This window comes from Lepidochelys olivacea (assembly GCF_965140295.1).
Source record: "Lepidochelys olivacea isolate rLepOli2 genome assembly, chromosome: 1".
NCBI lineage: Eukaryota > Metazoa > Chordata > Testudines > Cheloniidae > Lepidochelys > Lepidochelys olivacea.
This window is the reverse complement of record NC_140411.1, coordinates 177,516,200-177,537,673: the sequence shown is the minus strand read 5'-3', so window position 1 is coordinate 177,537,673 and position 21,474 is coordinate 177,516,200. Positions and strand designations below refer to the sequence as shown.

The 21,474-nt window shown below is 38.5% G+C and overlaps 1 protein-coding gene across 1 annotated transcript in view; it reads left to right on the top strand.

The window, feature by feature from the left end:
• The window catches only part of LOC311514299 (uncharacterized protein), a 393,040-nt gene that overhangs the window by 302,430 nt on the left and 69,136 nt on the right, over positions 1 to 21,474 (top strand). The window contains exon 9 of the mRNA XM_084616784.1: positions 13,202 to 13,252. Coding sequence (XP_084472910.1) covers positions 13,202 to 13,252 — 51 coding nt within the window. The remainder of the gene's footprint in view (positions 1 to 13,201; positions 13,253 to 21,474) is intronic.

Sequence of the window (21,474 nt, the reverse complement as noted above, 5' to 3'; positions counted from 1 at the left end):
CCCAGATGGAACCTGGTTGAAATACTGGTCTGGGAGAGCTGACTGGGGATGAGAGAAGGTTATGATGAGAAAGCGGAAATTAAAGAGAGAGCAACTGAACGGCAGACTCAAGGGAGAACTTTGTAAAAAGGGACGTTAGCAGAAGCAGGGGAATTGTTGACAGTGGCAGAAGTGCCAAGATCAAAGACAGAAAGAAACAATAGGAGGAGTGAGAAGGCGTGGGTATCAGGACAGGGAGGTATTTTTCTTAATGGATTGGATTCGATTAAAAATATCCAAGTTGGTTGCTGAAGAAGGGGAGAACGTGTTAGTGCAGATTAATGGGGAGAGTTGTTGGAGTTGGAATAGATATTGCTGCAAATTCGGACAGTCTTAGATTGTTAAGAAGCTGCAAATTTCTTGCACCTGGCTAGGGAAAGGCTGGGAGGAATAGAAGGCAAACTGAGTGGATGGAGAGGAGAATAGTATAGAAGAGAAACTCAGAAGAAATGAGATTTTGCAGCCCAGAAAACATTCCTGTAGAGTAACTTATATGAATTCTCGATATTATAATTAACATCAAGATCGAATATATCCCTCTGTTCATAGCATCAACTCATAGATAATCTGTGCAAAAAGGGAAAATGGTGAAGCAAGAAACAGAATAGAGCTTGATATGTTCGAGACAGAGGGCAGGACAGCATTGTAGATATCAGTACCAGGGATTGAGGATGGAAGGGGTCAGCAAAGTGTCCCAGATCCAAAGCCCATTGAAATTAGTGGAAACACTTCTGTTGACTTCACTGGGCTTTATATCAGGCCCCAGGACTAAAAATCTGGCTGGTGCATCTAATAGAGCCAAGTTGCTTATGTGTGCAGTGGGACAAGGGCAGTTTTCATAGAGGGGAAGTGGTGAACAGTTGTGTGCAACAGTAGCGTAGGTAAGATCAGGACTCTCTAGAATAGAGAAAAGGGTAGTCAGATAGCAGAGAGAGAGGTGGCAGATTGGGAAGCCTTTGGAAAACGAATATACGGTTAGAGGAAAGATGATCAAGGTAATAGAGGTCAACAGACATGCTGAACTCACACCAGTGAGGATGAACTCAAGAGGAAGACTTATCAGACAGAGGCTGCAAAAAACTTGTGAGAGGAAAGACAGGCCAATCTTGAGGAGCAGGGGTAAACACAGTGAGTGTGAGAGTGGAAATGAAGGATGAAATATTCATAGAAGAATGACTTTAAAAATAGTGGAGAATTTGGATTGTTGACTATGTTTTGAGATTAGATATTTTTGGTTCACTAAAGTTATGTAGATTCATAAAGGAAATAAGAATGACATGACATGCCATTTCATCTCACCTTTATAGCAATAGGTTAGGTTAGGATAGATTTGTGAGCTGAGTTTCTTGAACTGCAAATTCAGCTTGCTGTTTGCTGCATTGAGAAGATGAAATTCTGTTTCCTGTTTAGCCTAACTTTTAAAGAAAACAACAGTTCAACATTTGGCTGGCAGCTCTAGGTTCCTTAGCAGCACAAGGTTTGTTAACAGGAAGTTGAGCAAATACAAATGAAGTTTTGAAAGCATAAAACACCTGGAACATTTTAAAGATGCATGGAAATGTTATTTGATTAAATTCTATTGTGCTCATTATCTTATTACAAATGTGACTTAAGACAGTTTCCACTTTGCAGCCATCCGTTATCTCGTTATGTAACTTGTGGCTTTACAGTTCTTTGAAAAGCAGCGGTCTATTCATGTGGTGTCATTAAAAAATGTTAGAAGACAAGTTACAAAGCTTAAGTGAAACAGTGCCAAAAACTTAAGCTACTTTACAAGATAAATAAACAGTGCAATGCACACTGCGTGTGTGTGTGTATATATATATATGTGTGTGTGTGTGTATATATATAATTTAAAATTAAAATATATAAATAAAACTACAACATAGTGAACCAAATTTTGCTCATTTAAATCATTTAATGGAGTCATTCTGCATTTACACTGGTGTAACTGAGAACAGAATTAGGTACATTATTCCTAGCTTGGTGCCTAGTACTCAACAGCACTTTTTTACAAAATGTCAGGTAGATTTCATGTAATGCAGCTGACACAGTGCATACTAGTTTTAATGCCCTGGAATATATTATAGGTCATATTAGGAATGACAGTCATGGTAAGATAATTGTTATAAACAACAAAGCTGTCAGCTAAAGATTATTTTGTGGAATAAAGTTATCCAGCCTACACAATAGAAACCTCCATTTAATTAAGCAGCTGTCACTATCACTTAGCCAAACTGAGGACAAAGCACTAGATTATGCCTGGCCACTAACACTGTACAGGGTGTACAGTGATGGGGGAGGGAGGAAGGATGTAAGAAACCTTTCCCTACCTTGTGCAGCCCATGTAAGGGTCAGGCAGCAATTCAGTCTATGTGCTGAAGGGAATGAAGAGGATGCTCCTCCCCTCATGGTAGTTAGGAGCTGGGCCTATGTGACTGCTCCTACACCCCCATGCACCTGCTTCTTCAGAAAGTAAGCTACTATATGTTATAGGTGCAAGGCCCCTATGTATGTGTGAGTTCTAGGAGGTGTTTTGGAAATGTCTTCTAGTGCACTTCTTGAGGCAATGCAACTCTTTATTCCCTCCTTCTCCACTTGTATGGGCTGTGATTAAATGGTGTGCCTTCAGTAATTATTATATGGCAGTTCAGCCTGTTTTCAGTGCTTTAGAGGGAAAAATGCTTAAACGTCCTGGTCCTTGTGAGCAACAGGTGTCTGGAGATAATTAACGTAATTTAGACACTTCATTTTGATCATCCTATGGCATTGCTTATGATATTTCAGCAGCCTGCAGATCTGCATCTCACAGGGCCAGATTCATCCACATGAAGAGGGCCCACACAGGGCTTTATGCAGCACTTGAGTTGCACTTCGCCCCTGGTTTGAAGGCTGAAGTGGGACTGATGTGTCGCACAAGCCTTGAGTGAGCCCTCAGCAGCAGGATGGATTTCACCCACACTGAGCTTGTTTGCGTAGAATAAAGCCATTGCAATTTTCACTCAAAGATCAATCTAAACCTTTGTGATGCTTGAAAAAGTTCAAGTAATTTTTTCAAAACAAAATATATCGACATTTTCTTTTCACCTCTGTGTTTCTTCAGCTGAAGTGTGAAAAAAATAATTTAATAAATGAGAGACAGAAATAGGCAGTTCTGATGATATGTAAGTTCCTACACTTATTACAAATGCAGAAAAATATCAGAAAAGCTTTTTCTCCCAAAATCTCCAGCTCAGCTTTGCAGATATGAGAGGTTCACATAATTTGGATCATTTTCTCTGCCAAACAGAACCTCCAGTGTTAATTCTTTCCTACATTATATTAAGCACATCACAGAAATGGAATATGAAAAAGATGCAGACAAAAGATAACTTATTTTAAAACCAAGAGGTCCAGTGGACAAAATGGCTCTTCCTTTTCTACAGACAACATACTTTTAGTTGTCTCTCCCCTCATCCCCCCAAACATTTGTACATTTGGATATCATTTTGTATTTGAAAAAACAACAACATGGTATTGATTTAAATTAGCACTCTATGTTCCATTGAAATTGAAAATGTTCAAAACATGTGATACAATGGTCAACTAACTTTAGCTGCATAATAATTACAGAAATTGTCAAATAAATGATATCATACAATTCTGAAAGCACAAATGTATCCAGATGGCAAAGAAGGCAGGCTCCCTGTAAGACTAATAAGCAAGTATTTGCACATTTGTTATGAATATTACTTGCTATAGTAAACAGAGAATAATGTACCCATGGGATGCTCTTTCAGTGAAATTGACTCCATTCAGAAAGCATGCACAAGGTATACGTACCTCCTAAGAGGGCTTCAGTGGTGCAGAGGCATTTTGCTGGCAACCCTTGTGCGCTTAAGGATATTTAGTTGTTTTTACAGTGCTATCCATTTAAACACTCATTTTAAAATTCTATATTTATTTTGTTTTCAAGAAAAAATGCCTATGCAAACAACAATACAATGAGCAAGATATTCAAATTAATACAACAATCATTATGGCTGACCTCAGGACAAAGGAATACAAATATGCAAGTCTATTACTTTATGCTTTTAGCTTCTGGGTTTGCTTTATTATTGTTTTATTATTATTTTTTATTTATTAGTTACTATTTAAAAAAATGTTGACACAGGAAAGAGCCAATGCATAACTAACAGATCAGTGCAGTTAAAAATTCAATTTAAAATGCACATCACACATGAATCATGTTATGTCACAACTTTATTAATACATCCAAGTGACACAAAATTTTAGTGTATTTTCTCCCATTTTATTGCCAATATAGTTTTCTCCATCCAAGCTATGTTTTACCATTGTTTCAATCATTCTGTATAAACTGGAGCTGTGTTAGATTCCCTTTTCTGAGTACACACTTTGTGCTAGTAATAGACATTTCAGTACCTGTTTCTTGCTGTTTGCGGAAAGATTTAATTCATTGCTAATTCCCAGCATTTGGAGAAGGACAGATCTTTGTATTCACAACCGTGGAAAGACCTTTACATATATTGCTCCAATGTTTTTGTAACTGGCAACAAGAAAAATTTATACGGGAAAGGTTATCTGATGATTGATGGCATCCTCAATATTTACTGTAGTTACCTAAATCTGCTTTATAGACACACTCTGATGTACAATAAAAAAATTGCTTTTGAGAACCAGAGAAGACTATCTAAGTATTTTATGTAATCCCTGTAATACCCTAAACTCAGTATTTGCTGTGTTGCAAACACTTTCTTGTACAGCAAATATTGAGGTACTGTTGTCTAGTTAGCTGAAGCAAAACCAGAATGCTTACAAGTACAGAAACTGTAGATGGAATATTTTATATAAATTTCCCTTTAAATTATATGCTTGTATTTTTTCAAAGACAAGATAATACTGAAAAATGGTTATTATGATGTTACCATAAGGACCACAGCACCTTAGATTGTTTCCTTTCTATTCTGAACTTGAGGAATCCTTCCTATTTCTATATTTATTGGTCTATGCTTTCATGCTCCAGAATCTCTGTCTGAAACTATTTTTGTTTCCTGTATTCATTAGCTGAGATACTCTTTATCAAAATTAGATTAATTTGAACACAGAATAAAAATTTTGTAGCAATCTAGACTCCTCTCTGTTCTGCATATTAAAACAGCCCCAGAGAGCCAAACTACTGTATTTACCATAGTGGAAATTGATTCTTTACAGACTGTTAGGATTGAAATTCTTCATTTTCAGAAGTCACATGATATAAATTAGAGTGATATGCCTAATGGCACTTTTTCTGTGTGTTGGTCCTCCAGTATGAATACAACTAATATCCTGTGAGGCAGAAGAGGGGGATGGGAGGGTCACATAGTGAGATGATACTGGATGGTCTATCCCAGGGCATTCTGGCTAGCACCACGAAGGTTAGATCACCAGGTGACTTAAATCATTCCAATGTGGCTAATTCCTCTTGTCACTTATTCAAATGGGGGTCACTCACTATTTGATTCTGCCAGTGAAGAACCTTAATGCCAAGCTCCTAGAAGAAAATAATGCTGATGATACCTGGCTCCCATAAGATCAGAAGGGAGGCCCACTACGAGTATTTCTCATTCACAGGAATCCATTGTTCTGTAAAAGAGTTTTCTGGTACACACCTTGCACATGTAGAAACAGCTCTGCTGAACTTTTTGTTGCCCCAGGCCTTCCTGTAAAAGCCACAGGGCTCTGCCATAGTGTTCTGCCTCCATCTGATAGAAGAAACTTATTGAATATTCTATGGCTGCTCTCTCTAGGCCATCTAGTTTTCTTGGGCTTAGCCATAATATCGTCACTTCTATGCCCTTCCCTGGAAATCAGGGGGTCCTAGGGAGATTGTTTAAGCAGCTGGGCCCTGAAAACCAACAGCACTGTTTCCCAGTAATCACAGGGAAGAGCTTCCGCATCCTGCAGAGCCTCTCAGTGTATCAGGGCTCAGCAATGAACATGGAATACTTCCCCACCACTTCAGAGCAGTGCTATACAACTGTGCTTATCTGAGGAATGGAGGAAGCACGTTTCACTGTTCCCACTTTGATCAGCACTACTTCCAGTGGAAAAGTGGCCTCACATCATACTTCACAGCAGCTAGCAACAGCATGCATGCGGCATGCCTACTGTTCGGAACACAGCAATCTTCCTTTCTGACTACAGGAAACAGCAACATGATAAATAGTGGGTCCTGTGGCCAGATCCTGGCTGAAAGAGGTCCTCTCCCACTTTCTTCTTACAAACCTCCTGGGGCATGCCCCCTCCGTATTGGCAAAGGCCTCTCCTAGGCACTCAAATGCTATGATGGTGAGGGCTGTATACACAGCCAGCTAGATTGTCTTCCTGCTACTGATACTTTTGCACACCTCGCTCACCTCTGACAATCAGAAAATATCCCAGACACCCATTCTTCTTTTGGCATTATTTCCACCCCACAGAGGACACTAATTAGAAGAGAAACTTTCAATTATAAGAACATAAGAATCACCATATTGAGTCAAACCAATGGTCCATGTATTCTGTCTTCTGACAGTGGTCAATACCAGATGCTTCAAAGGAAATGAATAGGACAGGGCGATTCTCAAGTGATCCAACCTCTGTCATCCAGTCCCAGCATTGGACAGTCAGACTTAGGAACACCCAGAGCATGGGATTGCATCCCTGATCATCTTGGCTAATAGTCATTGATGGACCTGTCCTCCATGAACTTATCTAGCTATTTTTTGAACCCAGTTATATTTTTGGCCTTCACAACATCTGGTAATAAGTTCAGTAGGTTGGCTGTGTGCTGTTTGAAGAAGCACTTCCTTTTGTTTGTTTTAAACCTGCTGCCTATTAATTTCATTGGGACCCCTGGTTCTTGTGCTATGTGAATGGTTAAATTACACTTTCTTACTTACTTTCTCCTCATCATTCATGATTGTATAGACCTCTATTATATCCCCCCTTAGTCATCTCTTTTCTAAACTGAACACTCCCAGTCTTTTTATTCTCTCTTCATTCTTCACATGGAAAGCTGTTCCATACCCTTAATCATTTTCATTGCCCTTCTCTGTACCTTTTTTATTTCTAATATATCTTTTTTGAGATGGGGGCACTGGAATTGAATGCAGTATTCAAGGTGTGAGCATACCATGGATTTATATACTTTGCATTTTTCAACTTTGAATTTCATCTGCCATTTTGTTGCCCAGTCACCCAGTTTTGTGAGATTCCTTTGTAATTCTTCACACTCAGTGTTGGTCTTAACTATATTGAGTAATTATGTATCATCTGCAAATTTTGCCATCCCTTTACCAAAACCTTTATGAATGTGTAGAAAGCACTGGTCCCAGTACAGATCCCTGGAGGACACCACTGTTTACCTCTTTCCCTTCTGAAAACTGACCATTTATTCCAACCCTTTGTTTCCAGTCTTTTAACCAGTACTCATCCATAATACTCTTATCCTGCTTACTTTGCTTAAGAGCCTTTGGTGAGAGACCATGTTTGTTGACCCTCTCAAAGAATTCTAATAGATTGGTGAGGCATGATTTCCTTTTACAAAAGCTGTGTAGACTCTTCCCCAGAAAATCATGTTCATCTATGTGTCTGATACTTGTGTTCTTTACTACAGTTTCAACCAGTTTGTCTGGTACTGAAGTTAGGCTTATCGGCCTGTAATTGTGAGAATCACCTCTGGAGCCTTTTCTGAAAATTAATGTCACATTAGCTATGCTCCAGCCACCTGGTCGAGAAGTTGATTCACGTGATGGGTTACATGCCACAGTTAGTTGTTCTGTAATTCTATATTTGACTTTCTTCAGAACTCTTGGGTGAATACCATATGGTCCTGATGACTTATTACTGTTTAATTTATCAATTCATTCCAAAACTTCCTCTATTGACCCCTCAGTCTGGGACAGTTCCACAGATTTGTCACCTAAAAAGAATGGCTCAGCTGTGGGAATTTCCCTCACATCCTCTGTAGTTAAGACCAATGCAAAGAAATAATTTAGCTTCTCCTCTATGGCCTTATCTTCCTTGAGTGCTCCTTCAGCACCTTGATCATCCTGTAGCCCCACTGATTGTTTGGCAGGTTTCCTGCTTCTGATGTACTTAAAAATTCTTTTGCTGTTGGTTTTTGAGTCTTTTTGCTTGTTGCTCATCAAATTCTTTTTTGGCCTGACTAATTAGGCTTTTACACTTGACTTGCCAAAGTTTATGCTCTTTTCTATTGTTTTCAGTAGAATGTGACTTTCAGGTTTTTGAAGGGGTGCCTTTTTGCCTCTGACTGCCTCTTTTACTATGTTGTTTAGTCATGGTGACATTTTTTGTTCCTCTTACTATTTTTTTATGTGGGGTATGAATCCAGAACGAAGAACAGCATGATCCTAAAATATTTTCCTCTTTCCTCCTTTCTATAAACCCCTTGCAAAATCTGTGTCACTATCTTGTCCAACGAGATTTGGATTGGAGGGATTCTCATGCTCCTGCATCTCTTGTTCTCCACATCCATCTCTGAGAGTCCCTATCAGTTTTCTGAGATTTTCAGAATTCACCCCTCAGAATCCTGCTCTTCCTGAGCTGTGCCTGTTTCTAAGAAGACGGAAGATTAAAAAGGGACAAGGTGGGAACATCAAGCAAACTTAAAATAAAAAAAAGTTTCTTCCCTGCTCTTCATACCATCAGCTCTGAATTCCTGTTGATGGTATGAGCCGGATTCCAAACCAGGAGGTCAGCTTTTGAATTCATGGAGAAACTAATAAGCAATGTCATAGAGGCCCTTTAGATTGTGGGAATTATACTGTGAAAGTACCAAGGCTGCCTTTAAAATGGGAAAGCGTGAAGAGAAACAAGCCTTCCCAATCCTGAAATTCATAGGGGTGATTGTTGATTGAGAATTTCCATTCTTCTGAGAAGAAGAGCTCGTAGAATTCCTAAAATATAGAAATGTAAATTCTGTGCCAACCTGAAGGTGAATTCCAAAATTGTGTCAGTTATTAAAAAGATAGTAATCCCCCATTGAAGGAATTCAATCCCAATAACAATGCAGACAAAAACCAAAAAACCTCTGTTCTAAACTGATGGATTCCTTGAGGTGGAAAGACAAATTTGCATGAAAGAACAAAAGTTTCCTATTTTTTTCAATAGAATTTCTGTAGGGATACTTTAAATGCAGGTATTTGTTTAAGAATTAGCTCTCCATCTTGTTCCTAATAAACAGCTGTACTGTATGTACAGACATATTACAACTATGATTACTGAAAAAGACTCAAATTTGTTGTTCCTTGTGTATATACACAATCAATTATGTTCAGGAGGTGGGACAGACATTCCCAAGAGCTTCTAGGGCAGGGGTCTCAAACTCAAATGACCATGAGGGCCACATGAGGACTAGTACATTGGCCCAAGGGCCACACCACTGACCCTCCACCACTGCCCTGGCCCCACCCCCACTCCACCCCTTCCATGAGGCCCCGCCCCTGCCCTGCCTCTTCCCACCCCTTCCCTGCCCCCATTCCAACCCCTTCCTCTAGGTAAATGCTGGCAGGGGCGCGGGGAGCTGGCGGGCCGCAGAAAATAACCCCACGGCAGCCTGCGGGCCGCATGTTTGAGACCCGTGTTCTAGAATTTCAAGAAGCATTTGGGTGACTTTTTCCAAACTAGAGCAAGACTTAATGGGTTGGATGGTGTTCTTCGTTCTGGATTTGTTTTCTTAATTGCTGTGAGACCTGTTCCAATTCTGTTTTTGTATGAAACTTCAAAGAAAGGGATTCTGTAAAGCAAGTCCTGAATTCTTAGAGGAGAAAGGTATTACAACCTTTGATTTATTATTCATCCAATCCTTATTCATCTTTCTTTTCCACAGTTTTTGTGTTCTCCTTCCCCTGTCCCCTCAATGTTGATATCCAGGTAGAATGTGTATGGGGCTTTTATTAGCAACACTAAATGAGAGTATTAACAATCTTTGTGTAAATATATGCTTAAGCAATGATGTTGACACTGTAGGCCTCTTCCAAGAGAGTAGGATAACCATAAAATCCATTGCATAATCTTACAAGCTGATCGTCTTATCATACAGTATATGCTTTCACCCACATGGTTAGAATCTTATGGATTTTAGATTTAAATGCCCCATAGCATGTTCTGAAAACATTTTTTGTGAGAAGAATTTAAATGAGGCATTGCTGAAACACATCTTCAGTAAACATCTTTATAGACTCAAAGAGTCAATGCAATATCAGTGAGGATAATGGAAAGAATGGGGGAAATGTAGTGCCTGATACTATTCAAAATGAAACCAATGTCAAAACACCCACTGCTAGCAGAATCAAGTTTGTAAATAACTTTGTACAACTAAGAAAGAAAAAGGCCAGTACTGACATATTCAGAGAGTGGAGGCTCAGACTAATACTGACAGTTATATGAATTCAGTGATGAGAACATGTGTGGCTGCTTAAATTGTCACTATGTGCCCAGCCCATTTCTGGAGCATCATAAATAACTGTGGGTTTAATTCTGCATTTTTAGCCATTTATTGGTATGGTTTTGTATGTCTCAGTATGTATTAGGGAAGAAGCAGCATCTAAAATGTAAACTTCTACTACATTTTTAAGGCTAAAATGTAATTAAGATGTCTTTGGTCCTGAATTTAAAAAATGAAGTCCTAAAGGTAATTAGAATATTGAACATGAAAATGCACATCTTAAGTTCTAGCTCATTTTGTACTAATATTCTTGCTTACACTTTTGGATGGTATATTTTCACAGACACATTTTGGGTGTTGGTGAATCGTTTTTTAAGTAATCATTGAATATCTGGGCAGTGGTAGGTGCTTTTTTCCCCTCCTCTCATTCTGGAGCTTCATATTTCATATATGACCTTTCATGGGACTGTTGCTTCACTGAGGTTTCAATTTGTTTCTACTCTTGGATTTCTTTGGACAAATTATGCTAGTTGTGAGAAATGTTCCTGCTTTTGGGTCTGTGCAGGCACACAATTCCACCTGCAAAAAGATCTGAGAAGCTTCAGGAGTCCACCCATGCAAATTCAATTGCCAGATTTTGGGCTATATTTGGACCAGAAAAAATAATTTCCATCGTTAACCTTGCTGAAAAAGGAAAGGAGAAACTGCAAAATATCTCAGACAGGAAGCTGAGGAGATGTTATGTCCCTACCCAAGGGCTGCTTGAGTCAACTCTCCGTTCTAAAAATAAGATATTGGGTCAAAATCTCTTCTGTTACATTAGTGCCATGTGATTTTGTTAGAGCTACACTGGTATAATGAAAAGGAGACTATGTCCCATTAACAGCTCGTATTTTATGTGCTGAAGTTAGATGGGTTGATCTGACTGTGTTTGTGATATGTTTCTGTACATGCAAATGGCTGATTATTGGTCCATTCCAAAATTGCACACATGGCTGCAAGCAGTTTCTCGTTTCGTTAAATAATGCTAAGCACCATAACCTGGTGTGTGTATGAATACCTTTGCACATATTGTACAGTATAACTGGAATCCGTTGCAATTATACTTTTGAAGGGAAGGCAAGGAGTTCCCTTTCTATATTATTGGCAGGGCTAGTAGTACTGCTTATTATTAAGGTTGCCCATGCTTCCTATTATAAGGTTATTATAAGATCTCATCTGGGGTTGACTGAGTGTTGTGTGGTGAAGGAACCTGTTGTCTGTAGGACACCTGCTTCAGTTGTTACATTTGTTGGAAGGTGTGTAGTGAAGAAGACAGGAGATTACAGGAAGAGAAAATTAAGGTCTTGTGGTTAATGCAATTGAATGCTGCCCTGGAGAATTGGATTCTATCCCTGCCTCTGCCAGAGAGTTCCTGCATAGTGCTAAACAAATCACTTAAATGTAAGTTTTCATGGGTGGTCACTAACTGTGTGTTCCTCATTTTTTGGGTGCCCAGCTTGATACCCTGAGGCCTGATTTGCAGAAGTGCTGAGCATTCACAGCTGCAACTGAAATCAGTGGGAGCTGTGAGTGAATATATAAAGTGCTATATAATGCTAAATAAAAAATTATATAGCAGGGCCTACGTGTCTCAGATAGGGTTGCCAGCCCTCCAGGATTGGCCTGGAGTCTTCAGGAATTAAAAACTAATCTTTCATGTGAGATTATGTCATGTGATGAAACCTCCTGGAATATGTCCGACCACAATTGGCAACCGTCATCTCAAATTGATGGAAATTTTTGACCTCCAACTTTCAGTGCCTTAGCTCTCCATTTGGAAAATGGTGAAAGTACTAATCCCTTATCTCACAGGGGATTAGTGAAGATAAATAATGTTTGTGACACATTCCGATACTATAGTAATGAGTGCCATAGAAAAGTCCATGAGGAAATTCATAATTCTGTCTTCCGAGCAAGGTTTGAATAGTGTGCAGTAAATAAGGCCTATGGTGACACATTGAACAATATGGATAAAATGAAATATTGAATAGTCGCTTGTTAATTGAGTACCGTCCATCCATAAATGAGCAGGGATCCTGTGGGGAAAATAGCATGTGATCATGTCATTAAAGACTGTATTATAATACATATCCATAAGGGGCCCAATTTAAGGTTGCATAGAACAGCCTTACTTCAGGCATAGCTTAACTTTTGAGTGCTTGACTTTGCAACCTGTACTTGTGTTTATAGATAGACAGATATTGTGCGTGTGTGTGTGTGTGTGTGAGAGAGAGAGAGAGAGAGAGAGAGAGAGAGAGAGAGAAGAAACCAATATTTCAAAAAGTTGAGTTGAGTTTTAAATTTTCTAACAGACATTAAAATCTCTGAATATTAGGAATGTTAGAAGGAAAATTATTCTAGAGCCATTTTTATACTTAAATAAGTGGGGCTGTTGCCATATATATATATTAGCAAAAAGAATAAGCATGGCAACTGGTAACTACAATCATTAGTTTCTCATTAAGACATCATGGATTGTTGTTGTTAATATAAATCCTGTCGGTCATCCAGGGCCCTAACTTCTGGTGAAGTAGGCATTTGATAGATTTTAGGATATACCAGGGTTAGTATATTTTTACTGTTCAAAATTTGTATGGTAGGAACATCTTGTTGCTATTTATTAATTTACTATTAGACTCATGGATGTGAGAGGTGGATTATATTTTAATACACTTTTTTTTTCTTTCACAGCTTGTTATCATATATTCTTCATAGGTCTACCCACTATGATAAATTGTACAGGTAAGAAAAAATATATAAAGAAGTTAGTTTATTGACGGGAAATATTTTTAAGATTTTAGGGACTAATTCCTAAGGGACTTCTGTAGTATTCTTAGAGAAACTTCAGCAAATCTATTGCAAAAATGTTGAAAATGCCAGTGTTGTCAGTTTCCACTTAAAAAAAATGAACATCTCAAGAAATTTTTCCCAGTTGGGAGCAGAGTTTATTTTTCCAATCTGCTTATATGTATTTATTCTTTCTCTTCATTCATCTTCTCTTCCCTCATGCTCTCCTGTTGTCTCATTTCCCCCACAGTTTGTATTAGTATTTATAGCTTTTCAAACCCTGGTAAGTTCTCCCATTCATGCTGGCTACTGTCAATCTGCCTTTTCCTACTTGTGTATCAACATCTTAAGCAGTATTACCTGTTGACAGTTCACAGGTAGTATTTCAATACAATTGGGATGGCAAAGCAACTGTGGGAGGTAGGGTCAACCAACAGTGTCTTTACAAATTAATAAATACAGATTTGTTAAATTGAAATCAATATTTAAAATTAATGGCTTTGCTTGTTGTGAAAAGCAACCGGGTAGCAATGACTCAGGGCAGAACATCAACTCCTTAAGTCTCTTTTAGTGTGCCTATAGTGGTAGGTTGATTCATATTAGAGCTCAGAGCTTTTACCTCTTGAATTCCTGCTTGCCTAGTCACTGTTGTATTAAATTATTATGGCTTCAGCAAAGGATTTTCATTACTTGTTTTCCATTGTTGTGTGTGTTCATGATGTAATTTGCACCAGATGGCATGAATGCAGTATAGTTTTAATCCGGCCTTCTGTAGCTGGCAAGTCCCATTACTTTTATGTTGCCTCAACTTCTGAGAGTACAAGAAAACACTGGACATCTCAAACAGGTTACTTGTTTGTTGGGAGAGAAATGAGTGGATAGAGACAGATATTTTTTCACGGATTATTTTTACTTCCAGAATGCATATAAGGATTGATTCAAAGCCCACTGAATCAATAACAGCCTTTCCATCCATTTCAGTGGACATTAGAACAGATCCTAAAGACAGCTAAAATGACCTCTGACAGGCAAATCAAGAGAAGTCAAATTAACATAGATTCTACTCGTTCTCTCGTTTCATATTGTATCCTACCTCACCCCTTTCGCTCCGTTAGTAATGTTAGCCTCATGCCTCCCTTAGTTCTCTCACTCTCTTCATGTTTTCTTCCATAATGTCATCAACACCTAGAACATCCTCCCAACCCAGTACTCCAAAGGTAAACCTCCTTTCACTGAAGTCTCCCCAAACACTCTCTTCTTTCACAGGACCTTCCAGTGCAAACCCACCCAGTGTTACCATTCCAGTTTCTTTCTGTGAATAACAAAAAAGAGCTCAGTTGTCACCATATTTTCAGCTCTCCTTCAACGTTCATGTTTGGTTCTGTTTGTGTTTCAGATTGTAATCTCTCACTGATAGGAAATGAGGCCAATATTTAGAAAAGTGACAAGTGCCCAGCATGAGACACCTTGAAAGGACCTAATTTTCAAAGGTTGGGTGGAAAGGCCTGATTTTCCATAGGTAGAGGCTCAGCACTTTTTGAAAATCAGGGTCCTTCAAGCTTCCTCAAGTTGGGCACCCAAAATCACTAATTATGTTTGAAAATCTTGCTCCACACCTTTTTTATGTCTTGTACGCCATCGAACAAAATATCAGCAGTTAACAAATATCATTAATGATATCACTTTCAGAGCTCTGGAAAAAAGAAAGCTTTTTTCAAGTTCCAACCTGACTCCTCTTACGTAAATATGTCTCCACTTGCTTGGCAAAACATGTCAGTCAAACAAATCACTTTGTAAGAACATCTGCCTGAACCCAAATCACTTACAGTCTAAACAGGCAGACAGTGCAAGATGCACAGAGAGTCACAGAAGAAGGTACATTCTTAGAGCTTCAGTGTCTGTGGCCTTCGCAGGAAGCAGCAAAACCCAACAGCTACCATAAATACTACTGTAGTATAGGCAGGAAGAGATCAACATGTTTTGTATGTAGTTTTCACATTGTAATGAATACATGGGATTCCTATGTATCTGCTGCATACTTTAAATAAATAATTTGAATGATAATTATCAAGTAGACAATAGCACAATTCAGTACAGGTTATGGAGCTCTTTGGGCCAAGTGCCATTCTTTTGTATGTGTTTGTACATCATCTTGCACAATAGGGCCTCAGTGCTGATTGAGACCTCTGCTTGCTACCACAATACAGGATAACAATGAAGTAGAGTTTTCTACAAATATGGATATTCAGGAATTATCTCTAAAAAAACAGCCCCCCCCCAAAAAAAACCCTGAATGCTACATTTTAAGGAACTTATTTTTACAGACCTTTTAAGACTTTCATGAGTGTCCCATATATCCAGTTTTATATGTGAACACAGGTAAAAATGGGTGCTTTATCTAGAACATTGATACTCCTACTGAGGCTTGTGAGCCACAAGTGGATCTTTAATGTCTCTCTTGTGGCTTTTCAGCAGATGATATCAAAACACTGTATGATTTAATTATTCATTAGTCTAAGATATTAACCAATCAGAATGCTTTTACTATGTTATTTACTATATATATAGTAAATGAAACAATAAATTCACACTACTGTGGCTCTTTTGGGTAATTGTGATTGCTAATTTAGCTCCTGAACCACTGAGGTCTGAGTATCACTGATCTATAACATGCAATCTGTGTATGGGTGCACATGCACAATTTGCAGTCTCAGATTCAGAGGCCTGTTTGAAAATATGAAATAGTCATTTTTTTAATCTGCTTTTTATCTGTTGCTGTACTAGTGCTGGATATGCTTTGTGTTCATTATGAGGAGTGAATTTGGGAATAAGTGGAATAGTGAAAGCTTCACTTATCTATTTTGGAAAAACATACTTAAAAATATCTGTCAAAGGTACAGCTTTGTCGACAGTGGTATAAAAATCCCTTGTATTTATAAATACATTCATTTTCACAGTCTGAATTTGTAAACAAATTAGTTTCACCCCTCCCCCTCATGATGGCAACCTGTGACTATTTTAGCTAGTGAGTTTAATGACAGAAGCAGGGTAAGTTAATCACACTTTTAGACCATTCTTGGAAAATAAAAATTTAACGCTCAGTTTTCACACAAGAAACCTACTTGTAAGAGTTGTGTTCATTCAGTGAGGAAGCAGAAGCAATGCCATTTGATGTAACGGATAATCCTCATAATTCAAATATGGAATACACACAATAAACTGCTCACAAATATGCTACAAACCAAGAATTATTCAAGCCACAGAAAAATTCACTTCTGTGCAGCGAGCTAGCACGAGACCTACGCACACCATAAGTCTCTTCTGTCTCATCTAATTCCGACTACTGTCAGAGACAGGATACTGGACTAGATGGATATTGGTTCTGATTCAGTATGGTGATTCTTATGTTCTGATTTTAAAGGCTTAAGTAGCATAAAATCTTGTTCTGGTCCTATGCACAGCGGTGAATTTTATCCAGAATGATTAAATTTGAGAAAATCACAATCTGCCTTCGGATAATCTGTAAACAGAAGGAAGAAAAGTGAAAAGTGTCAAATAAATGATTCATTATGAATTATTCACCTAGCTTTTGGTCAGAATTTCATAATCCTTGTGTTTGTACAGAATACACATTGGAAATCAGTGTCCTGACTAAAATGAATCAGTTTTAAAGATTTTTAATTATGGCAATAATTCAGTTCAAAAACGTAATTGCTCATTCCTTGCAGTAAATAATTAGTTTTCTGTGCCATCTTTCTTAACCAATGACAAAGAAGGCATGGGGACACATAAATGTTTTCATTAACACTATATAAAGCCATCTATTAGAAGGACTCTTTCTCTTTTGGCTTGAGGGACAGGAGTGTGAAAGGTGCTCAGACATCTTACTGTAAGGAAATAACCTCATGGATAAATCCAAATGAAATTATGGGAAGGAATCCTGGCCCCATTGAAGTCAATGGGATTTTGGCTATTGGCTTCAGCAGGGGTCAGCATTTCACCCAGAGTGCTTTTACCCAATTAATGATTTTAGACTCACTTCTATTTTTATCCTATTTTTCCTACCCGTGTAATAATAGTAGCTACCTCACTGCGCATATCCTGTGGCTCAGTGGGATGAGACAACTCTCCAAGATTCTTGCTACTCCAAACTGGCTGCTGTGAAGTTCTGCAGAGTGATACAATATATATCAGCCTTTTCCCTCTCAAAACTAAGGTCATAGTTCTCCCCCTGTCACCTGCTCTATGGATCTCTTATCTGCAGTGCATATCCTTTTTGCATATTCTGGGTCTGATCCTGCTCCCATACAATTCAAGAGCAAAACTGCCACTGATTTCAATGGTGCAAGATCAAGCATTCCGCCCTTTTTGCTGTATGCAGAACTCTCATTGGTAGCAGTGGGAACTTCATAGGTGGATAAAAAGCTGGCTAGATTGTCGGGCTCAACGGGTAGTGATCAATGGCTCCATATCTAGTTGGCAGCCGGTATCAAGTGGAGTGCCCTAAGGGTCGGTCCTGGGGCCGGTTTTGTTCAATATCTTCATAAATGATCTGGAGGATGGTGTGGATTGCACCCTCAGCAAGTTTGCAGATGACACTAAACTGGGAGGAGAGGTAGATACGCTGGAGGGTAGGGATAGGATACAGAGGGACCTAGACAAATTGGAGGATTGGGCCAAAAGAAATCTGATGAGGTTCAACAAGGACAAGTGCAGAGGACGGAAGAATCCAATGCACCGCTACAGACTAGGGACGGAATGGCTCGGCAGCAGTTCTGCAGAAAAGGACCTAGGGGTTACAGTGGATGAGAAGCTGGATATGAGTCAACAGTGTGCCCTTGTTGCCAAGAAGGCCAATGGCATTTTGGGATGTATAAGTAGGGGCATTGCCAGCAGATCGAGGGACGTGATCGTTCCCCTCTATTCGACACTGGTGAGGCCTCATCTGGAGTACTGTGTCCAGTTTTGGGCCCCACACTACAAGAAGGATGTGGAAAAATTGGAAAGAGTCCAGCGGAGGGTAAGAAAAATGATTAGGGGACTGGAACACATGAGTTATGAGGAGAGGCTGAGGGAACTGGGATTGTTTAGTCTGCGGAAGAGAAGAATGAGGGGGGATTTGATAGCTGCTTTCAACTACCTGAAAGAGGGTTCCAAAGAGGATGGATCTAGACTGTTCTCAGTGGTAGCAGATGACAGAACAAGGAGTAATGGTCTCAAGTTGCAGTGGGGGAGATTTAGGTTGGATATTAGGAAAAGCTTTTTCACTAGGAGGGTGGTGAAACACTGGAATGCATTACCTAGGGAGGTGGTGGAATCTCCGTCCTTAGAAGTTTTTAAGGTCAGGCTTGATAAAGCCCTGGCTGGGATGATTTAATTGGGGATCGGTCCTTCTTTGAGCAGGGGATTGGACTAGATGACCTCCTGAGTCCCTTCCAACCCTGATATTCTATGATTCATATATGGACCAAAGGCAGAATGTTTAACAGGTGTCCACAATGCAGATCAGAGATGGGAATTCTGTCCTGATTAGCTGATTTGGACAACAGTCCACTGTAAGATCCCAAGTTAAAACTTGAACCCATGTCTTCCATTTAGCACTTTGGTGTCAATAACTAGGCTTTTCCCCTTGTAACCAATTTTAAATTATTGAGACATACTAAAATGAAATATAAACATTAGAATGATTTTCTTCTGAATGTGTGAGATATGCAGTCAGCATCTACTTTGTGTACTGCACCCATAGACTTATACAAATACAGCCACATCACAGAGCCTCCAACTAACTAATCAAATAACACATTTTAAAATGTGCTATCTATATTCTGTGTGCATGAAGTTCACAGATTGAACTGTTAACCTATTTAGGCCCCAGTGCTATAACTGAAACCATACAGATGGGCCCTTGTGCCCAGGCGGAGCCCAGTTGGCTTCAGCAGGGCTTGCACCAAACCCAAGAGGCTCTTTGCAGGTTCAGGGCCTCAGCAGTGTTGCCAGCTCACAGTTTTATCACGAATTTTGCAATATTCGGTATTTTTCTTCAAGCCCCAGCTATTGGACTCACATGATTCTGTGAGCCTCTCAGCTTTCAGTGTTAAAAATGAAAATTTCTAGCCTTCATGTTTGCAGAGAAAATCTTGAAAATGTGAATCCTGAAGACTCAAAAAACAGAAGGCAAATAAAAGGAACCAAACATTTGATGATTTTTTAAAATCTCATAATTTGTAATCCAGTCTCATGATTTTGGGATTCTGAATCATAGTTTTTTTGTTGTTGGTTTTTTTTTTTTTTGAAAACTTGGGCTTGATTGTACTATATGTAAAATTTAACAGTAGTTGCATATATAAAGATCACTAAATGTTGTCTTGAAAAGTATGGTTACTGGTTTTCTCCTCATCGTATTGAAATCAGACTGTAAATTATATTTTTGTCAATCAATTAACATGATTGGGGAGAAAAAAAATGACATCTGATATCTTCACTATTCGAGTCCCAATAGCTTACAGGTATCAGAGGTAATTATATATTCCTTACTATATCTACAGTTCCTTATCCCATATTCTGTTGTTACCTAGAGCAAACATCAAATGAAATTTATAATGATTGGTCATCTGAAATAGACTGAACCACTGATAAGGGGAAAATACCTTACTGACTTACAGGCATGCAGACCTTTACAATTATTTATATAGAGATTTGGCATGAATTTTCTAACAATAGGACATTGTGCATCTAAAAATTTTATTTCTATATTCAACAATACAGCATCATGCAATAAAAATTATCTAAGCAGAAGAAAGTGAAATACAAGCCTCATATTAGTGCTATACATCCATAACTTTTGTGGCTTTGGCATTGTTTCAGCATGTGTAAGTAGAAAAGATACAGACTTGTTTATTGTTTTAGAATCCCTTAAAATCTGAATTGCACAGAAAATCTGTCATATGTCCAGAGGAGGACCATATGCTTAACTTTGAGTAGATTCCACAGGGATATCTAAAAGAAAATTTAATCTAAATATATTAGATCCCATATTTTGTAGATTAAATTAATCTCTTCAGAAAATTATTTTATGAATGTATCCCGTAATACACTTTTACTTTGGCTTTCTTAGAGATTCATAAAGTCACTTATTTAATTTTAATAATATGAAGCAACAACAAACAATAGTTCCTAAATTGTCTCAAGGTTATGCTCAAAAGACATTTCTCACCAGTGTTTGTAGTCTCCCAAACCTCTCTGGGAAGATTTTAAAATACTCTCAATATTGACAAGATTGTTTTCTGATCAGTTATAATACAACAGCTACCCAAATAACAAGGAAAATAGAACTGTAGAAAGAAAAGTGCAGGTAACTTTGCTAACAGTAATGAGTTAAAATATTTTCCATCTAGTTGTAAAACTAGCTTGCTGGAACTACCACTAGCTATAATAAATTTAAGAAGTTAAATTAGAGAGGTTTGTGTGCCAATTCTGTCTTCAGACAGCAATATGTTGTAAAGTTTGGAGATTCTATTAACTCATGATGGTTGTAGAATCAAGAAAACGACTTTTTCACAGAGAACAAGTGATTCATATATTTATGGTATATCTTAATTATATTGAGACTGTAATACCATAAGGATTTGAGTAGGGGTTGCCAGATGTTGGCAGTATTCATCAAATATAGTCAGACCATCCCCTGATAGTCTCAAACTGGGATGTAGTAGGTTCTTCCTTGGCTTACTGAATATCAGTAGGTGAATTTTAAAAGGGCTACAGCCTCAAAAATATCAGGATATTTCTGAATGATAGCTCCAGGGAGGGGGGAAGATGCATGAAATCCAAAGAAGAAACCCTTACTTCATAACATGAGAAGGGAAAAATGATTGAGGAGAGAGCCCCAAAATCACTGGGGGTATGTGTGCAGAAGGGGGAGTCCACTTCCCTTAATAATGCTACAGAGAGTGGGAGAGGGTAGAATGCCTTTTTCGGCACACTAATGAAGGGAGTAGGCAAGAGCCATATCCTCCCACTCTTGAGTACTTTAAGCTGTTGTTTTTTTTAAAAAAGATTGATGTCCCAACCCATCAGCTGAATCAATTCCACCCTTAATGCAGTCACTCATGGAGCAATGAGGGTTATTGTTATTACTGGTTGCATTTTACCATTTGTATCAGCATGACCTATACAATAAA